General features: G+C 40.3%; 1 protein-coding gene, 1 non-coding gene and 1 pseudogene across 2 annotated transcripts in view; 1 reads left to right on the top strand and 2 right to left on the bottom strand.

Annotated features, from left to right (window-relative positions):
- Msn (moesin) overlaps positions 1–17580 on the bottom strand; it is a 72509-nt gene that overhangs the window by 16666 nt on the left and 38263 nt on the right. The window contains exons 2-3 of the mRNA NM_010833.2: positions 9940–10023; positions 1173–1268 (exon numbers count right to left, since the gene is read on the bottom strand). Of these exons, the coding sequence (NP_034963.2) occupies positions 1173–1268; positions 9940–10023 (180 nt within the window). The remainder of the gene's footprint in view (positions 1–1172; positions 1269–9939; positions 10024–17580) is intronic.
- On the top strand, positions 916–1051 carry Gm24718. The gene has a single exon (XR_003953217.1).
- Positions 2689–3088, bottom strand: Psmb7-ps1 (proteasome (prosome, macropain) subunit, beta type 7, pseudogene 1; annotated as a pseudogene).

Below are 17580 nucleotides of genomic sequence, written 5' to 3'. Positions count from 1 at the left end.
ACAGGCAGGCGTGACTGCTATGCCAGTGCTAGGAACTGAACCCTGATCTTCTAGAACAGTCAGTGCTCTTGACGGCTAATCCACCTCTCCGGCCCCTGAGGCTCCTCTTTCAAGTGTCCTCCAACCCTACAAACTATCAGAGAATAGCAAGTCTGGTTGAAAGCTCAGAATTGGCTAGGTTAGACCATAAACCAGATGACCTTCTAAACCCGAAAATGGCTCCTAATTTATCCAGCAAGTGTGCTACTTTTGGGGTCAGCAACATGACTCAGAGGGCATAGGCGTTTGCTTCCACAACTCATTTAGATCCTGGGGACTGACAAAGTGGAAGAGAAAATTGGTATGTATACCATGGCATGAATGTATGTGTGCACACATTCACATGGACAGGCATAGTAAATATCAATATAATATAGTAAATAAATATAATTTACCAAGTTTTTATTCTTTAATAAAACAAGACTCTTTAAAGCAGAAAGTGAGATACCCACCTCCAGATACAATTAGCAAACTTAGCTAGAGCACAGTATTGAGTCCTCCGGTTTGAGGATCTGAAGAGGGGAGTGTGCCAGGTGTCTCCAGAGATACGATTTGGGGCTCTCTCTGGCAAGTCTACAGATCTCACATTTGAAAGAAAGGTACCTCAACATTTTAAAAGCTTTGCTCCAAAACAAATCTAAAGTAAAGAAGAGTCTCCACTTCCTTTGGCTTTACCATCTTGCTCAGAAGTCCTCTGCCTGTACTTTGATGAAAGTAATAAATAGGACTATAGTGAGGGTCTTCCTGTAATCACAAAACTCTGAAAGTGGAATCAAGAAGATCAGATGTTCAAAGTCACTGTCTCCTGCATGCGGAGCTTGAGACCAGCCTAGAATATGAACTCTTTTCTCAAAATAAAAAAGAGAGGGTGGTTGTTCTCTAAGCTGTAGAACTAGCCATGCAGACAAATGAGAAGCAATCTTTTCTCTACAGAAGGCAGCAATCCTGCATAAACCTGGAAATCTTTGTCCGACTTCAGACAGCCAAGTCTAGTCATTCCCTTCAATACAACTTTTAACACTCTGAATATCAGTCCCTTTGTTGTTTTGCTCAATACATAGCTTGATTATCACAGGTTTGCTAGCAAGCATATGTTATTACCTAGAAAATTTTTCTAAGTAGTAAGTGATTACCTTCTTATTGAGTTTCAGCCAAGTAGAGAAAGCTTTTGTGTCCTGGTACTGCAGACCAAAGAACCAAACTTCCCTCAAACCAATAGTTTTCACCACCTGGAAAAAAAAAACAACACAATAACTGGTTTAATATCTACCAGGAATTAAAGAACATAAAGGTGGAACAAACTTAATCTACCTTTAAAGGGCTTAAGGTACTGCTAGTCTTTTTTTAAAAAAAATAACATGAAAGTAGAAGGGGAACAAACTATTTAGGAAAAAGACAAGGACCAATGGATGAAAGGAATGCCCTTATAATCAAATATATGTGCATGAAAGTGTCACAAATCCATTTTTTTGCACAATTAACATGTTTAGTATATAATGTAAAAAGAAAAACATTGCTATCAGTTTCTTTGCCTACCAAGTACTACTGTGAACCCCGGTGCACACCAAGAACCTTACATCCATGGTCATCTTTAATTCTCATAAGAGCTCTATGGCAGAAGTACAATGCGGCTCATTTTATAGAAGGTAAAGTTTAAAGTCCAGGAAAGAAATGACATGCCCAACATGCAGGTAAGTGGCAGAGTCAAGATTTAGCTTATGTCATATTTCCAAATCAAGCCAGTTCTCATATGTTCCATCAATGTCTCCCTTCTACAATGCTATATAGCTGTCTCCTCCCAGAATGGATTAGAGACTATAAACTAAGTTTCTTAGGTTAACTCCTGTATCATATTCTCCGGGGGAACTCTCATATATTGTCCTTCAGCATTTTAAAACATAAAGAATATTACATTGGCATAGTAATACCTGCCTATAATACCAGCACTCTAGAGAAGGTGAAGGCAGGTGGATCAGAAGTTCAATATCATCATCCTTGGTTACACAGAATCTAAACCCAGTCTGGGCTACATGAGATCTTGTGTCTAAGAGGGGTGAGATGCTTAATGTCAGCACTTAGAGGGCAGAGGCAGGCTGCTCTCTGAATTGGAGACCTCAGTCACGTCAAGCTCTACTAGGCCAGCCAGGGCTACATGTGGAATGTCTGTCTAAAATTAACAAAGGAGGCACATTTAAAAAGGACACAGATGAACAAACAGAAAAGGTGCAGAGATGCAAACGGAGATGTGCAAAGTTTCTATGTCCTCAAGCACATGTCCCTTCAGGTACTTCCACATGTTTAGCTCTCTAGAAGCTTCCCAACCTAGCCCTTTAGGTTTCTAGGGAAGAATTACATCATTATAATTGACTGTATTGACAATCATTGATGACATCAAGTCAAACTTCACAGCTGTCCCAATCTTTAGAAAGTGAGGATTATATCAACATCTAAGACCAAGTCTCACTTGTAATACTCCAAGAAAGACAAAGCAGAAAGCATACTATACAGACAGCTCATAGCCCAAAGATATAGATACCAATATGTTTGGGGCCAACATTTGTCTTGTGAAGAAGCTAAAGGGCCCTGTATTGCCCAGCACCCTTTGAATGAATAGAAGGCAGAAAAGGAACTCAGCAAGGACTTGGGGACTTTTTTTTGTCTTTTATTTATTTATTTATTTATTTATTTATTTATTTATTTATTTTAATTGAGCAATTGCCAAAGGCATGTTTTCTGGTTGGGGTAGAATGGGGTTGGGGTAGGGGTGGTATGCACCCCGGGGTAGGGATGGTATGCACCCCAAGTCATCTAGAGTTATCCAACCACCCACAGCACCATTCACGAAGTATCCATTGTCTGAACAGTCTCTTCTAGCACCTCAATCTCCAGAGGGGTAACTTTCTCGGTGAGGACAGCGGTAGTGCCTTTCTCACATCTGTACCGGCCAAGCCTAGTCCCTTTCTTGTTGGGCACTGAGAATGGACGAAGAAAGTCCAGCTTGATCTTGCTGATAACACACAGATCAATGTTGCTTCCAGACCCCAAGTCAAGATGGAGTCTGTTCAGGGGCCCTGACACTAGCAGATTGATGGTCCAGTTGTAGGCTCCACACCAACATGCCCAAGACTAGGGATGGCCACGTTAAAGCTAAGCCATATCCTGATGATGTCAGAATGACATCGCAGAGTCCTCATCTTTTCTTTTAGGTATAAAAGGATGGAAATACAAGTTTATGGTGGGATAAGTATGAAATCTAAGAGACTTAACTAGAGACATAAACAAGAACCCAGAGTTGCCAACATTCCTTCTAGTAAACAAGCCAATACCTTCCTGGGACTATCTCATATAATAACCACTCTGAGGAGAGGCCACATTCCTAAGATATCACACTTTCTCTTTATAGATGTCACATATCAGGAAATCTGAACAAAAATCTTTTATCTGTAACTTGCAGCCAGTATACTTCGTTTTGCTGGTCACAACTTCCTCATTATCTAATTGGGAGGAAAGTTGTCAAATGATCTCACATGAAGGGTTGTGTATGGGAAGTTCTTGTCCTATACTTAACATAGGACCCAAGTAATAACTCTGATTTTCAACACATTTTCAGAGTTATGATTGAAATGCCACCGGTGGGAAGAGAAAGAGTTACAAACTGTTCATATCCTAGAGAAAGAAAAAAACCCACTGAAGATAGGATAAGCTACAGGACTAACGTATCTAGGTACCGAAGGAGTGGAGCATGAAAGGAACAGAACTGGGAAAGCAACAACTGGCTTTTACCTAAACCAAGAGGCCAGTTGTGGCGGCTCAGAAAACCTAGGACTGAAGGAGATTTTGTTATGAGCACTGCTTCTTCTTTTGTAAGCAGAAGGAAATAAAAAGGGTATGAATTTTCCACTTCCTTTAAGCTCTTGAGCTTGGAGAGATGAGCAGTCTCTCAGCCTATGCTGAAGTTCCAAAGTACAGATATGGGAGGAAGGAAATGCAGTCTGAAGTCAGAACTGATACTGAAAAAAGAATAAAGGGCAAAAGAGAAGGCCTGTGACTAAAGGCTACAAAGAAATCTCCAATTAAGGTCTATGCAGTGATGGGAGGCATTTGTTCAGGCAACACTTGGCCCCGTTTCCAATTCTAAGAACAAAGAAACAGCACGAGAAATTACTCACTTCCAATGTTTATAGTCACCAAGAAGTCTATTTCAGGTGGTGCCGGACTGGAGAGAGGAAAGACCGTGCTTTCCAAGTTAAAGAAGAAAAGTATCTAGCTCTTTGTTCTAGGAATAAACCTCTGTGGCTCCAGTGAGTAGATTCCTTATAAAGCTGAGAAATGGCTCCCTCCCTGAGGGGGAAAAATGTGTTTCGTTTGGTACTAGACATCCTTCTTATAAGACTTAAGCTAGTATTCCTCAAAGCTGACCTTAAGAAACCCTTAAGCAGAAGAACACAGTTATTGGCTACACCCAAGAGGTCTGAGAGTATGGTAGAACTGAGGTACACTAAAAACATTATGAATCAAGATAACTGGGAAATTATCCCAATAAACACATTTTGGATAAAAAAAAAAAATTTTCTAGAGGCTGTGAATTCTGTTCTGTACTATACCCTACTATCCCTAGTAGACTGTAGAGAGAAAACAGGGCTAACACAACACAAGCTATTAAACTGAAGTCCAGTGATGGGCCTATCAAGTTGCCTTCAAATGAAGTGTACACCCCCACATATAAGCACTGCTCTCAGCTTTGGTCAGAGGAGCTTCTTTATGCTGTGCTCGGCAGTAACTGTGGACTTTTAACTGGCCAAAGTGCCAAGAATAAGTGACTGTTGGCTGTTCAGCCTTAATTGAAACATCTATATCATCTCCTCCAAGGCACCAAGAACATCAAAAAGAGAGGGCAGAAAGATCATAAGAGCAGGACGATGTGGAGGAGAGCTGTGAAATGATGCCATCCAGGATGGTCATTGCTTCATTGCAGTCATGAGCTCCCAGCACCTGTGATTACACACATGAGACCTGCATAAGACTTGAGTTAACATCTTATCACGGAAAGGGCACGTGAAGTCACACCCATCCCTGAAGATCTGTTACTGGTTGGTAATCATACTTCTGTGAATGAGCCTAAGGAAACTCACTGAGGAAAGGGTAGACATGAAAGTGAAAAAAGGACTAGTTGAAATTGAAAAGAGATCAGCAGGAGTGTGAATTGGGACTAGGGGGAAGAAGGAAGGGATGAATATATCAAAATTCATTAAGTTCATTTATTTAAAATGTTATACCAAGTGAGGCATGGTAGTGCTCACCTCTAATCCCAGCACTTAGGAGGGAAAGACAGGTGAATCTGAGGCTAGCCTGGTCTACAATGAGGACTAATACTATACAGAAAAATCCTGTCTCAAAAAGTAACAACAAAAAAGAAAGAAAACCAATTATTATTATATGTATTTAACACATGGTAATTAAAAAACTACAAAGAAAACTGAAATCCAATGAAAGGAAGAGATTTGCCTTTAAAAAAAATCATTGCTAACTTCTAGGAGCTTTGGGGTATAAGACAACTCCCCATTTACCTCTTTCGTTTTTATAACTCGCAGAAGTCAATTCAAGAATCAGTGCGGCCTGCCTTGTATACTACCTGCACTACTTGTGTAACAAGCTAGCGACATCATGAGCCATCTTAGCAGCCCAGAACTACATCATAAGTAAGGCCAGAGCCTTAAGAAAAAAATCTGCATGAGGAATTATGTGCAAAACTGTATTGCATCAATGCCCAAACATCTGAGGTATGCTGAGATTCCCTCACAAGCTGGCAGCATCTGCATTATCACTCACCTAAAAGCAAATTGATGGTTAACTGGAAAAATCTGCAAGATGCTACCACATCTGCTTCTTACGCTCCACATAGCCTGGACCACAGTGAGCATCTTCTCCACATAACAGACAACACTCAGCCCAGTTTCTGCTTGGGGAGTAGGCTAGGCAAAGGAAGTTCACACAGGGCATAGTTGACAGAAGGCACTGGGAAAATAGAATCTATCAAGATTCAAGGTCGAGTCATAACACTCCCAATAGCTGTGTGAGCTTGACCAGAACTTTTCTCCTCACAAAACCTCAGTTTCTAATCCATAGGATAGTAATACAACTAATATGACTGTCATAATTAAGTGTTAGTCATGCTACAAAATAAAATCAGAATTTAGAAATCCTAATGCAAAATCTGCCAGCAATAAGTACTTCACTGAAGTCAGAAAAGCTTTGTTATTTTTATGGATCCCTCAACTGAACTCACATGATGGCTGAGAAGCCAGACAGGATCTCTATATTCGTGTGCATATATGCATGCACTAGCAATTAGTAGGAAAAGAGGCCTTGAATCTGAAGGAGAGTGAGGAGGGGTATAGGAGAGGTGGGGAGGAAAAAGAAGGGAGAGATGTAATCATACTATACTCTCAAAAAAATAATGTTATTCATAGTGGTAGCTCTGCCACCTAGTGGCATGTATATAACTCAGGATGAAATCATTTGGCAAATCTGCTTTAAGAGATTAAAGTAAGCCAAGTACAACATGCCTGCAGCAAAATGTGTTCTTCCTCTTTCCTGTCAAGGAACACACTCACAGAAAGAAACAGAAGTAAGGGGTAGCAATTGTGGGCCCCACTTCCATTTCCCACCAGGCTCTGCGTCTCCTCAAGCTACGGTTTCCCATTGTTGCATGTTATTTATCACTGGGTGCCAAGAAATATGTTCCTTGACCAGAAAGGAAGTTTAAAAAAAAAAGAGGAAGTTCAAATCTCTTCTCCAGTGGTTTTTACCTACAATATAACAGCTCAGACCCGTCTGCCCTCACAGAGGATGACTGTATTCTCTGTTCTATGGCTACCTCTCAATGACCTAAGACACATCTAGGAGACATGTCCAACCTGTAACACCCTCATTCGCCCAACAAAGTGCAGTGCAATGGGAAAATAATATGTTTGTTCAGATCTGTATTTGAAACTCCATATCACAACTTGCTGGTGATGTGACCTACCAAGGTATGTTCTTTGTCCTCTTAGGGACAGAATCGCTGTGATGATTAAAGAATCCAGCTATCACTTCAAAGCCAACTCACTATTTTTCAAGAATACAATGTACCTGCCGGGCATGGTGGTGCTCGCCTTTAATCCCAGCACTCGGGAGGCAGAGGCAGGCGGATTTCTGAGTTCAAGGCCAGCCTGGTCTACAAAGTGAGTTCCAGGACAGCCAGGGCTATACAGAGAAACCCTGTCTCAAAAAACAAAACAAAACAAACAAACAAACAAAAGAATACAATGTACCGTTAGCAACAGGAGTCACCATGTTGTACAATAGAACTCCAAGTCACTTTTTCATTTGTATCTATGTTGAGACAGGATTTCATGTTGCTTGCTCAGGCTAGCCTCAATTAAAGCTCTCTATGCTCTTGGGAATGACCTTGAACTCCAGATCCGTCTGCCTCTATCTTCAGAGATTACAGGCTATCATACCCAATTTCTGACTCACTCTAATCTGAATGAAATTGCATCTAAAGCACCTAGCCAAGCGTAGTTTATAGTAGGTGCTCAATAAATATAATTCCTAAGACATTGCTTATACAAATGAGAAATTATCTGGTTTTCTCTCTCAGTCCTTTCTTTGATGATTATGAAAGATTAAAGTCTCTTGAGTACTCTGGGAGGCAATAGTCTTAAGAGTAGCATACCAGCCAGGAACCTAGTACGTGTTTGTAATTCCAGGAATCAGCAGGCTAAGACAAGAAGATTGTCCCAAATTCTAGGCAGCATGGACTACATAATAAATACCAGGTCAGCCAGAGTTATATAGCACACACAAATTTACCATTCCAATCTGCACAGGGCTCACAGCCAGAGAGGCCTCCCATGGAACTCCACGTACAGTACAGAAAGTGAACCAACACCAACAATCAATTCCTGAGTTGAGGCTTTTTTAAGTTAATAAAACTTTGCCCAAGGATTTTTTTATTGCTCCGGTCTCTAAGTCATGTCTTCTTTGCCTTCAGCAGCCATCCCCCTCCAATACAAAAGAACAAAGCCCCAGCACCAAGAGCAGGGAAGGAAGAGTATACTGATCATTTGGTTTGGGAGAGAACTAAGTAGAATGAGAACGCTGGAAGGAGTCTAAGAAGAGGCCAAAGTAAGATCCACCACGACTGATATGCTCCCTTCTGCACCTCTTCCTGAAATCAAGGGACCCAGGGATTTATGTGGTATAGTAGATGTATCCTATGTTTGTCTCATAGGCTGTTAGAAGCTAATCCAGAAGAGATATTCTGCACCAGCTGCCTGTCTCCATCCAATTCAAGTGAAGCATTTTCCTTCTTTTACAAAAAAGGGTTGTCTGAACTCTAAACAATGGAAATACAGAAGAAGGAGAAGAAATTGTATAGAAAAGATGTCAGGGATAAATTTTTGAGGGATAACCTAATTTGAGAAATCATTTTGAGATAGGGAAACTGAAGCCCAAAGAAGGGAAATAGGGGAAATGTTTGCATGAAACAACAAAAAATTAGCTGGCAAAACCAGCTCTAGAGACCAGAATTTTCTATCTAGTATCCAGTCACTTCATAAGTCTGTCCCTTTAAAATCTCTCCAATATAAAACCCACATGCAAAGAGGGAATGCAAAACCTTAATATAATCAAAATGCATTCAGTCATTGCAGACTAGTACTGTAATCACTTGTGAGCTAGGGGAATGTCAACACATTATTTTTGTGTTTAAAAATTCCTCAGACTAACTTGTATTTTCACAAATTAACCATCAGTGATTACCTTACAAATTACAGTGATTGCCTATTCAAAACAAAAACACAAAACAAACTCAAGAGGAGAAGTTCCAACTAAATCCAAAATAAGATGATGGCGCTTATCTCCCTATTCTAGTTCATAATGAAACAAAAAGCATCATGGTATTTGAAAGGAAGCCGTCATTTACTACTCTACCACATGCATGTACATAATACTGCCTTCTAAGCTATTTGGGTTTAGGGTTTTTTTTTTATTGTCTTGTCCAGTTCTGGTCTGGAATTTTATGCAAACATATATGTCACAGTAACCAGTATTTGGATAATAGTTAAGATATAAAAAATACATTTTTATAAAAACAAAAGATCTGCCGGGCGTGGTGGCGCACGCCTTTAATCCTAGCACTTGGGAGGCAGAGGCAGGTGGATTTCTGACTTCGAGGCCAGCCTGGTCTACAGAGTGAGTTCCAGGACAGTCAGGGCTACACAGAGAAACCCTGTCTCGAAAAAACAAAAAACAAAACAAAAAACCCAAAAGATCTATATGGTAAGCATTAATTGCCCCCCTTTCTTTCACATTTGTATATGTGTGCTGATGCTCATGTCACACACAGTCTGCACATGGAAGTGAAAGGACAACTTACAAGTCTGGAGGCACACACACCTAGAATCCTAGCACTTGGGAAGCAGAGGAATGAGAATTGTGAGTTAGAAGTCAGCCTCAGATGCACAGTAAGTTCAAGGACAGCCTGGACTTTTGAAAAGAGACTTGTCTATACATAGATAAACAGACAAACAAACAAACAACATCCTTTACAGTTTGAGGCTCCATATATTGATAGTTTCAGTAAATCTACCATACAATCATGCTCCCGGTCTCTTTTCTCCCTTGTTCGAGATCAAGGATAGGATGTGTTAGGGCAATAAGATTGAGATTTCAGGTTGCCAACATTTAAACTTTGCCTCCTTTTTAATTAAGTCTGCAGTCAGCCTTTGTGTTCACCATCCTCAGATAGGCAAGTGGAAAAGAGACCTTTTCCAAAGCATAGAAGGAATGAGTGGCCTGCATTGTGAGGAGACCTATTAACAGAAAAAGTAGTTAAGGAACAAGGTCCTCCTTTACCTGGTCAAACAGCTGCTTGCCAGTGGTGTTGGGCTGAATGGCAAACTCCAGCTCTGCATCCATGGTGGTGACACGCACACTGATCTAGAATGAGATAAAAGCAAGCAGATTAATTGTTTGGCTTCGTGCTCAGTAGATTTGGGGAAAATGTCTACATTCAACTTGGAAGAAACCCAAACACTAAAGTGAGTAAATAAGAAATTGGTATGAAGAAAGGTAAAATACTGACCTAAGTCATAACTTAACTATATTCACACCCAGATTGCTGAAGACTAAAACACAGCCATGGACAATGTTCTACCAAGAGGCAAAGAATGTAAACCATCCTACTACAAATAGGAAGTATTGACTATATTTCTTCCAAAAGGTATTCACCCTTTAACAACAGCCAGTTCCATCCCACAGCATTCTCTTCTTACCCCAGACCTATAGCCTGGCTTATCTATGGCACGAGTAGATCTCTGCAGAAGCAAGGTAAAATAAAGAACACTGGATTCTCCACTATAAATTTTCCAAGCTACAACACCAACCTTCTAAGTGAAATGTACTCCTGATATAACAGAGCACAGGCCCTCATCCTGTGAGTCATGACCCCTTTAGGGGAGTTGAATTACCCTTTCATAGAGGTTTTCTAAGACCATTGAAAAACACAGATTTACACTGCAATCCATAACAGTAGAAAAATTACAGTTATCAAGTAGAAAATAATTTTACGGCTAGGGTTCACACCATAAAAAACTGTAGTAAAAGGTTGTAGCCTTAGGAAGGTTGAGAACCACTGCAATAAAGGCATGATGGTAAATGGGAGTAACTAACCATTTCTGATTGAATTTGAGGTCAACTCCCCAGGAGGGAATTGATGCCCAGTACTGTAAACCTGCTCAAAAGCCCATGGCTTGGAAGGTCATATGCCCTAGTGGGACTACTGTTGTTTGACTCAATAGAAATGCAGTCACATTGGCCTCTTAGTATGTATTAATATCCACAGATTAGTTTTGCTCTGAAGCTTAAAGATGTGTTTTTTTTGCAATGGCTTTCAGCTAATTCAGACTCATAACTGGTCAAAGTTCTGAGAATAAGTGATTGTTGAGTAGTTGGTCCTAAACAAGGAATCTTCATGGACCCACTCCTACCCAAGGTCCAGAGAAAACTATAGAAGATGGAATAGAAAGACTGTAAGTGCTGGAGGACAGAGAGGAGGGCTGCCAACAGTCTTCTGCTTATGTCACAGCAGTTACAACCATGAACTCACAGCAATGGTGGGTATTTTCAAAAGATCTGCACAATATGGGGCACATCAACATGGATAGGGTAAGGGCTAATGACACTTCATCCTATCCTAAGGAGCAAAAGCCAATTTATTGTTGCAGGAGAGAGGTCATTTTTGTGTAGCCACTGGTAAGTTGTCCTTGTAAGTAATCTCCCACACATGCTCATGAAAACAACAGTAATTAAATACAGCGGCGGATTTACAAAAAACTATTGAAAAGAGGATAAGAAAGGACATCATGAAGAATATGATCAAATTGTGTTGTGTGCACATGTATATACAATATCTATACATACATATATATTTGAAATTGTGTAAGAACATAAATAATTTTAAGAAAATTGGGTTCAAGGTTAACACCACTATAATGGGCTCAATTTACCAACCTGAATATCACTTATCCTTTTCTTGGGCCTTAGTTTCCCTCATCAACACAAGGGCAGACAGACATGGGTTGAGTTGCGGGAACAACTAATCAAAGCAATGTCTAAGGATCATTCCAATAATGAAGTTGGTTGTTCTATCCACTGCCTTGGTCTGCTAGCACTTCCTATATTTGTGTCTCATGCAGGAGAGAAAGGGGGCATCAGTAGAGGTGAATATGTACAATATAAAGCTGCTGTCCAAACCAAGTTAATGGAAGGACAAAGAGGGATCCAGACACATACTGACGAACTACCAGGCAGGAAGGAAAAGGGAGGGGTGAAATGATATAATTATATTTTAATCCAAAAATACTTTAAGTGAAAAAATAATAACATATTCTATTTTTAAATGAAAATAGAAAAAGATCGAGTGGCAATAGTTTATTAGAGAAGAACAGCGAGACACACCACCACCACCACCCAGCAACCAAATCAAAGCTTTCATATAATCTCAGAGGAAAAGAGTTTAGTCACTAAATTTTAGCACAACCCAGCCTATCATTTTCCTCAAGGGTCTGAACTGTCTCTTCCCATCCCAGATATACACTAGTAGCAAGTTGGATTTATGCTGTCTACAGATTGAGACAAAAGTTCAACCCAAAGCAACCTCACAGACTCTATTGCTTCTCAGTAGATGCAAGCCAGAAAGCAAAGATGATATTCTTTTCTGCTGTCTTTGGTAGTCTTGGTACCTCGCACAATTCCTGATATATCATATGAGTATTGAAAACCACAAGCCATTAGATCATTCACCAGCATATATTTGGCCTGAAGATAAAAGGGAATGGGAAGAACTCTAGAACTGCAGACAAGTGTGCAGTCACTGATATGGAGAGACAGAAGGTCACACTTTCTCAAAATACTGCCACATGGAAGGAAGTTGAATTAAATAAATCCTTACAAGCTTTTTTTAAAGTAAAAAAGTATAACAGATAACCACGTAGGACTTCATTGGCACTAGACAATATAGTCACAACCTTAGAAGTAGATTCCCTGATATACATCAATGATAATTGAGATTTTATTCTGAAGGAATTTTTTTAGTAAAAACAACAGCTTTCATGTATCTAGATATACAAGTCACAATGTACTTCCTATGTACTACCCCTCTTAACACCAACAATCACCCTGTGATTGTTTCTACATTGAGGGTGAGAAAATAGATATCATATATATTATATCACAGATACATAATCATAATGCTAGTATGTGGGAGTTTGAATACAGGTCTACGTGCAAATCTTACTATTTAAACCAATGTTAATTTTCTCTTACAGAATATGGAAGGCTTTCATTAAAAAAAAAAATCAAAGGGCTGGAGAGATGGCTCAGTGTTTAAGAGCACTGACTGCTCTTCCAGAGATCCTGAGTTCAAATCCCAGCAACCACATGGTGGCTCACAACCACCATAACAATCCGTAACAATATCTGGCGCCCTCTTCTGGAGTGTCTGAAGACAGCTCCAGTGTACTTACATATAATAAATAAATAATTTTTCCAAAAAAAAAATCAAAGATAAATTTATACTACTTGCTGTTTTGCTCAACAATATAGCCAAAAGATGGCTTGTGATATAGACATAAAATTTCATGCTTTGGGGCTATCAAGATGGTGCTTTCTACTACCCTGATCATCTGAGTTGAATCCTTAAGGCACACATGGTGGAGGAAGAGAGCCAGCTTCTGTAGATTGTCCTTTGACCTCCATATGCCTGCCCCCTCTCTCTCATATACCCACCAAAGAATCGCAAACAAACAAAAAAAAAACAAAAAACAATATAGAGAAAGTGGAATGGGGACAGTGGTCTTTCTAATACATTGGTTTATTCTCATATCAATATTTATTTCTAATTTAGAATTAGGTGTCTGGAACACAAGGCTAAGTAGACATAAGGAAAATGCTGGCTACATGAATAGCCATCAAGTAAGAAGCTATAAAATAGATGACTAGAGAGATAAGGATGTACTTCAGTAACTGAGCAGTTATCTAGTATGGTACAGGGGTGGAGACAAAGGCAGACTGAAGATAGTACATACAGAGAGAGAAAAGGCCATTTTACTTTTTCACCTTTTTATGGGAGGTACCATTCTTGCCAATCTCGCAAAGTCAATGGAACACTTGTCAGGATATTTTTACATCATAAAACAAATAAAACAAGACCGTTTAGTTTAGAATAGATGTCAAATTTAATAATGTGTACTTATATACTATATTAAGTTAATCACCTAATATTGGGTCTTAATAATTATTACTGTGGTTTTTTAAAATCTTTTGATTTTGCAACAGATCCATACATTTATACAATGAATTTTAGTCATCTTACACAGCCTGCATCCCCTCCATCTCCCATTGTCACTCTTTACAATGTGTCTCTCTCCTTGTTTCTATGTCTTCTTCTTTCTGTCTGCTCCACTGAGTTTAATTTGATTTCCTTGCCCAAGCATAGACTGGAAGTTTGTCAACACAGCAAGGACAACTTATCTGTGGCAATGTCACTTTAAAAAGTGACAACACTCCTCCAATAAGCATTAATTGTCAATAGTCCCTGAGAGAGGAAAGTGATATTTTTTTCTGGATACAACATAGCCACTACACTATTGTAATTTCAATTTAGTATAAATGATATTTGAGAGATCTATAATAACTAAGTGTCCCAGACTTCCGCTGATGACAATATCATAGGCACTGCTGCTACTACAAATTTATGCTTATATTTATGATTAAAAGGCTAAATCTTTAGTTGTAACTCAGTGAAAACAAATGCTGCCATCCCATTATATCTATAAAGGACTGCTTCCAGGACCTCCATGGGCACAAAATCCCACAAATGTTCAAGTCCCTTAAAAATATCATAATATTTGCATATAGCCTACATCATGTGTTCTCTAAATCATGCCTAAATAATTTCTAATACCAAACACAAGGGCTGGGAATGTAGCTTTGTGGTACAGCCATGGCTTAGCATATGTAAGGGTTTAGTTGCTCACAAAATAAACAAATGTTTTAATACAATGTAATGTTATAAAAATAAGCCACTGTTCTTTTTTGTTTGCGGAATAATAAGATAAAGTCTGCACATGTTCAGTATAGATGCAATTTTCCCCCAAATATTTTCAACCCACAGCTGGTTGAAAGCCAACTATATCCACATTCATAGGTCTTTCCTGTTTCAAATGCTATTCATGGATAGAAAAATGTCTGGTTAAGGAACTTTCTAGAAATGTATTTCAATTCACCTAATACAGATGGAGCACATTGTTTAAAGAATAATGAGTGTAGGAGAACTGTAGAATTATTCTGACCTTGAGGCAATTACTGAATTACCAAAGAACTGTAATGGTAATACACAGGGAAGTCCCTGAAAAGCAGAACAGAAAAAAAAAAACTTTTGTGCAAATTAAGAATCATATTAAGGTGCTTTTTCCATAGACCTCTAAGGACAGGATTGATTTTGGGAAAGGGACTCAAAATAGAAAAAACAAAACAAAACAAGGGGATTTGAGTAAAATAAATGGAGCCTAAAAATTGATGGGAATGGTAGGAGTTAGTACTGATTAAAGGTTGGCTTGTTCTTTGATAATCTGGGGTGCAAATTACACAAAACAAGCTATAGCCCAGACCCATGTCACATGAGGCCCTCTGGACATTTACCCTACTAGGTACCACTTTCCTCCTTTTGAAATTGACCTCACTCTTTCATTGGAGGAAGGGAGGGAAGGAGGGAGGGGGGAGGGGGGGAGGGAGGGAGGGAGGGAGGGAGGGAGGGAGGGAGGGAGGGAGGGGCAGAGAGACAGAGAGACAGAGAGACAGAGAGAAACAGAGACAGAGATGGGGAGAAAGGAGAACGAAGTCCTGTTTGGAAAGGTTGAAAAAAAGGTGTCCAGAGAGAACCCACCACTAAGCCTTACAACCTGAGCGCAAGCCCTAAATCTGAATGTTGAGAGGAAAGAACCAACTACCATAAGATGTCCTCTGACCTCTGTATACTATGGTAAGTGCACACATAAGTACACACAGAAATTTCTTTTTAAACCCTGAAATTGAAGCTTCCAAATTCAGCATAACTTTCCCTGGCAGGGCATAAAGGAGCTGATCTGAGTAAACTAGCAATTTGAAGCATAATTTGCAGCAGAGAGAATTGTTTACACAGCTAAATCCTTGCCTAAGCTGGGCCTGAGTATGCAGACATAGACTGAGGTCAAAGACTATATCTATGTAGAACAGAAGGCTTTAAGGAACATGACAACAAAAATGATGGGCATGCATTTCAAGAGCGTGTCATCCTCGCACGTACACTGGCCACTGATGCTTACTGAACATACATAGATACTTCCCACAGGAAACCTCTCTGACAATTAACTCTTCTTGGTGGTCCACCATCCAAAGGCTTCAACTGGGATCACTCTTACACCTCAAGTTGGATAGCCTGAAACATAACCAGGCCAGATGCTGACTCGGACTTGGCAGCAGTAGCTGGAGTGCTTTAGTCTATGACCCAGTGGCTTCAAAGAGGCCCTCCCTTTCCTTAGAGCCAGGATCACCCAGGTAAGCAGGAGTACTCCACAGCAAAGTAGTCTAGCCATAACTCACCCCCACCTGTTATGTGTTCTTAACAATAAAATCTTTTTGTCTGGGGGGGGGGATGGGGAGAAGAAATAATCACAAGTAACTTGCTGGAACAACTGAACATAACTTTTGTCAGTTCATAAGTGAAAACACTCAAGTACATAGGCACAGGTGACAGAACACTTATTGTATGCCAACTCGGTGCCAGCCGAGTCACCCACAGCCTCAGCTCAGTCACTTAAGCCAAATTTCCTCTGCTAGCAGTTGGTGGAGGCGGGTCTTCTGGACATTCTTGGAGCTCCTTCCATAACTCCACCCACCTCTCTAGTCATGGTAATTTCACTGCTCTCTTCAGACACTGTCTTGGTAACTATTTTGCCAAAGCCCACACACTGTAGCATGGGAAGCCTGGGTACATCTGGGAAACACTGCTTGGATAGGATTCCCTTGTCTCCCTGGGGCAGAACCTGTGGAAGCCCAGTTGGGTCTGACCTCAACAACCTTACTGACTACCTGCCATTTCTGAATTCTGAGGGAGTGGCCTTTCTTTCTGAGCTTTCCAGGGGGCTGATAATGGGAGGAAGACAGTTATAATTGGAGCAGAGGAGCAAGAGGAAGTACAGGCCTTACTAGAGCAACCCCAGAACTCCAATCTCTTCCTCAGGCAGAGAGTAATCACCAGAGTCACTCAAATAACCTTCAGCCAGCATTTCCTGCGGCAGGGCCTGGACTATCTTGATTCTTAGGGGAACAGAGAAGCCTCAAGCACTTCTTTTCCCTAAGAAGAAAGCAAGCACTGCCTTGATCTTCTATCCCCGGAGGTGGAGAACCCCTTCACCCGGCCTCTTGCCCCCAACATATATACACACACATCAACTTTCCCACAACTCATTCGTCTTTGTCCTTAATGATTTGGAAACAGCACCTGGCATGATTATCCCCTTCCCTCCCTTTTGACCTCTATTTCCAGACCTTTCCAGACCTGCCTGGGCTTCACTTTTCCTATGTCTGTGTCTGTTCTCTGTACTTTCTACAGAAGAAAACCGCAGCAATCCTGACCCACACCCATACCTTCATGACTCAACATTAGTTCTCCAGCCACTCCAGCTGCTCGAAAAGACACAGGAGACAAGAGTCTCTTTCATTTGTTTTGGCTCAGCCCTGCCCTCTAAAAATTCCAAGAAGCATTTCAACTGACAGAGTACACTAGAGACTTGAGTGCTACTCTTTCAGTTACCATGTTTGAGGTACTGAACCTTCTCAGCAATGAGGATACAGCCACCTTATCAGCAAGAAACTACTCGTGTTTGTGTGTGTGTGTGTGTTGAATTAATTATGGTCTCACTGTCAAAAGCAGCTTATCAGTCAAAACATACCCTA

This window comes from Mus musculus, chromosome X, assembly GCF_000001635.26.
Source record: "Mus musculus strain C57BL/6J chromosome X, GRCm38.p6 C57BL/6J".
Taxonomy (NCBI): domain Eukaryota; kingdom Metazoa; phylum Chordata; class Mammalia; order Rodentia; family Muridae; genus Mus; species Mus musculus.
The sequence above is the reverse complement of the archived record's forward strand: the minus strand, read 5'-3'. Positions and strand labels throughout refer to the sequence as shown.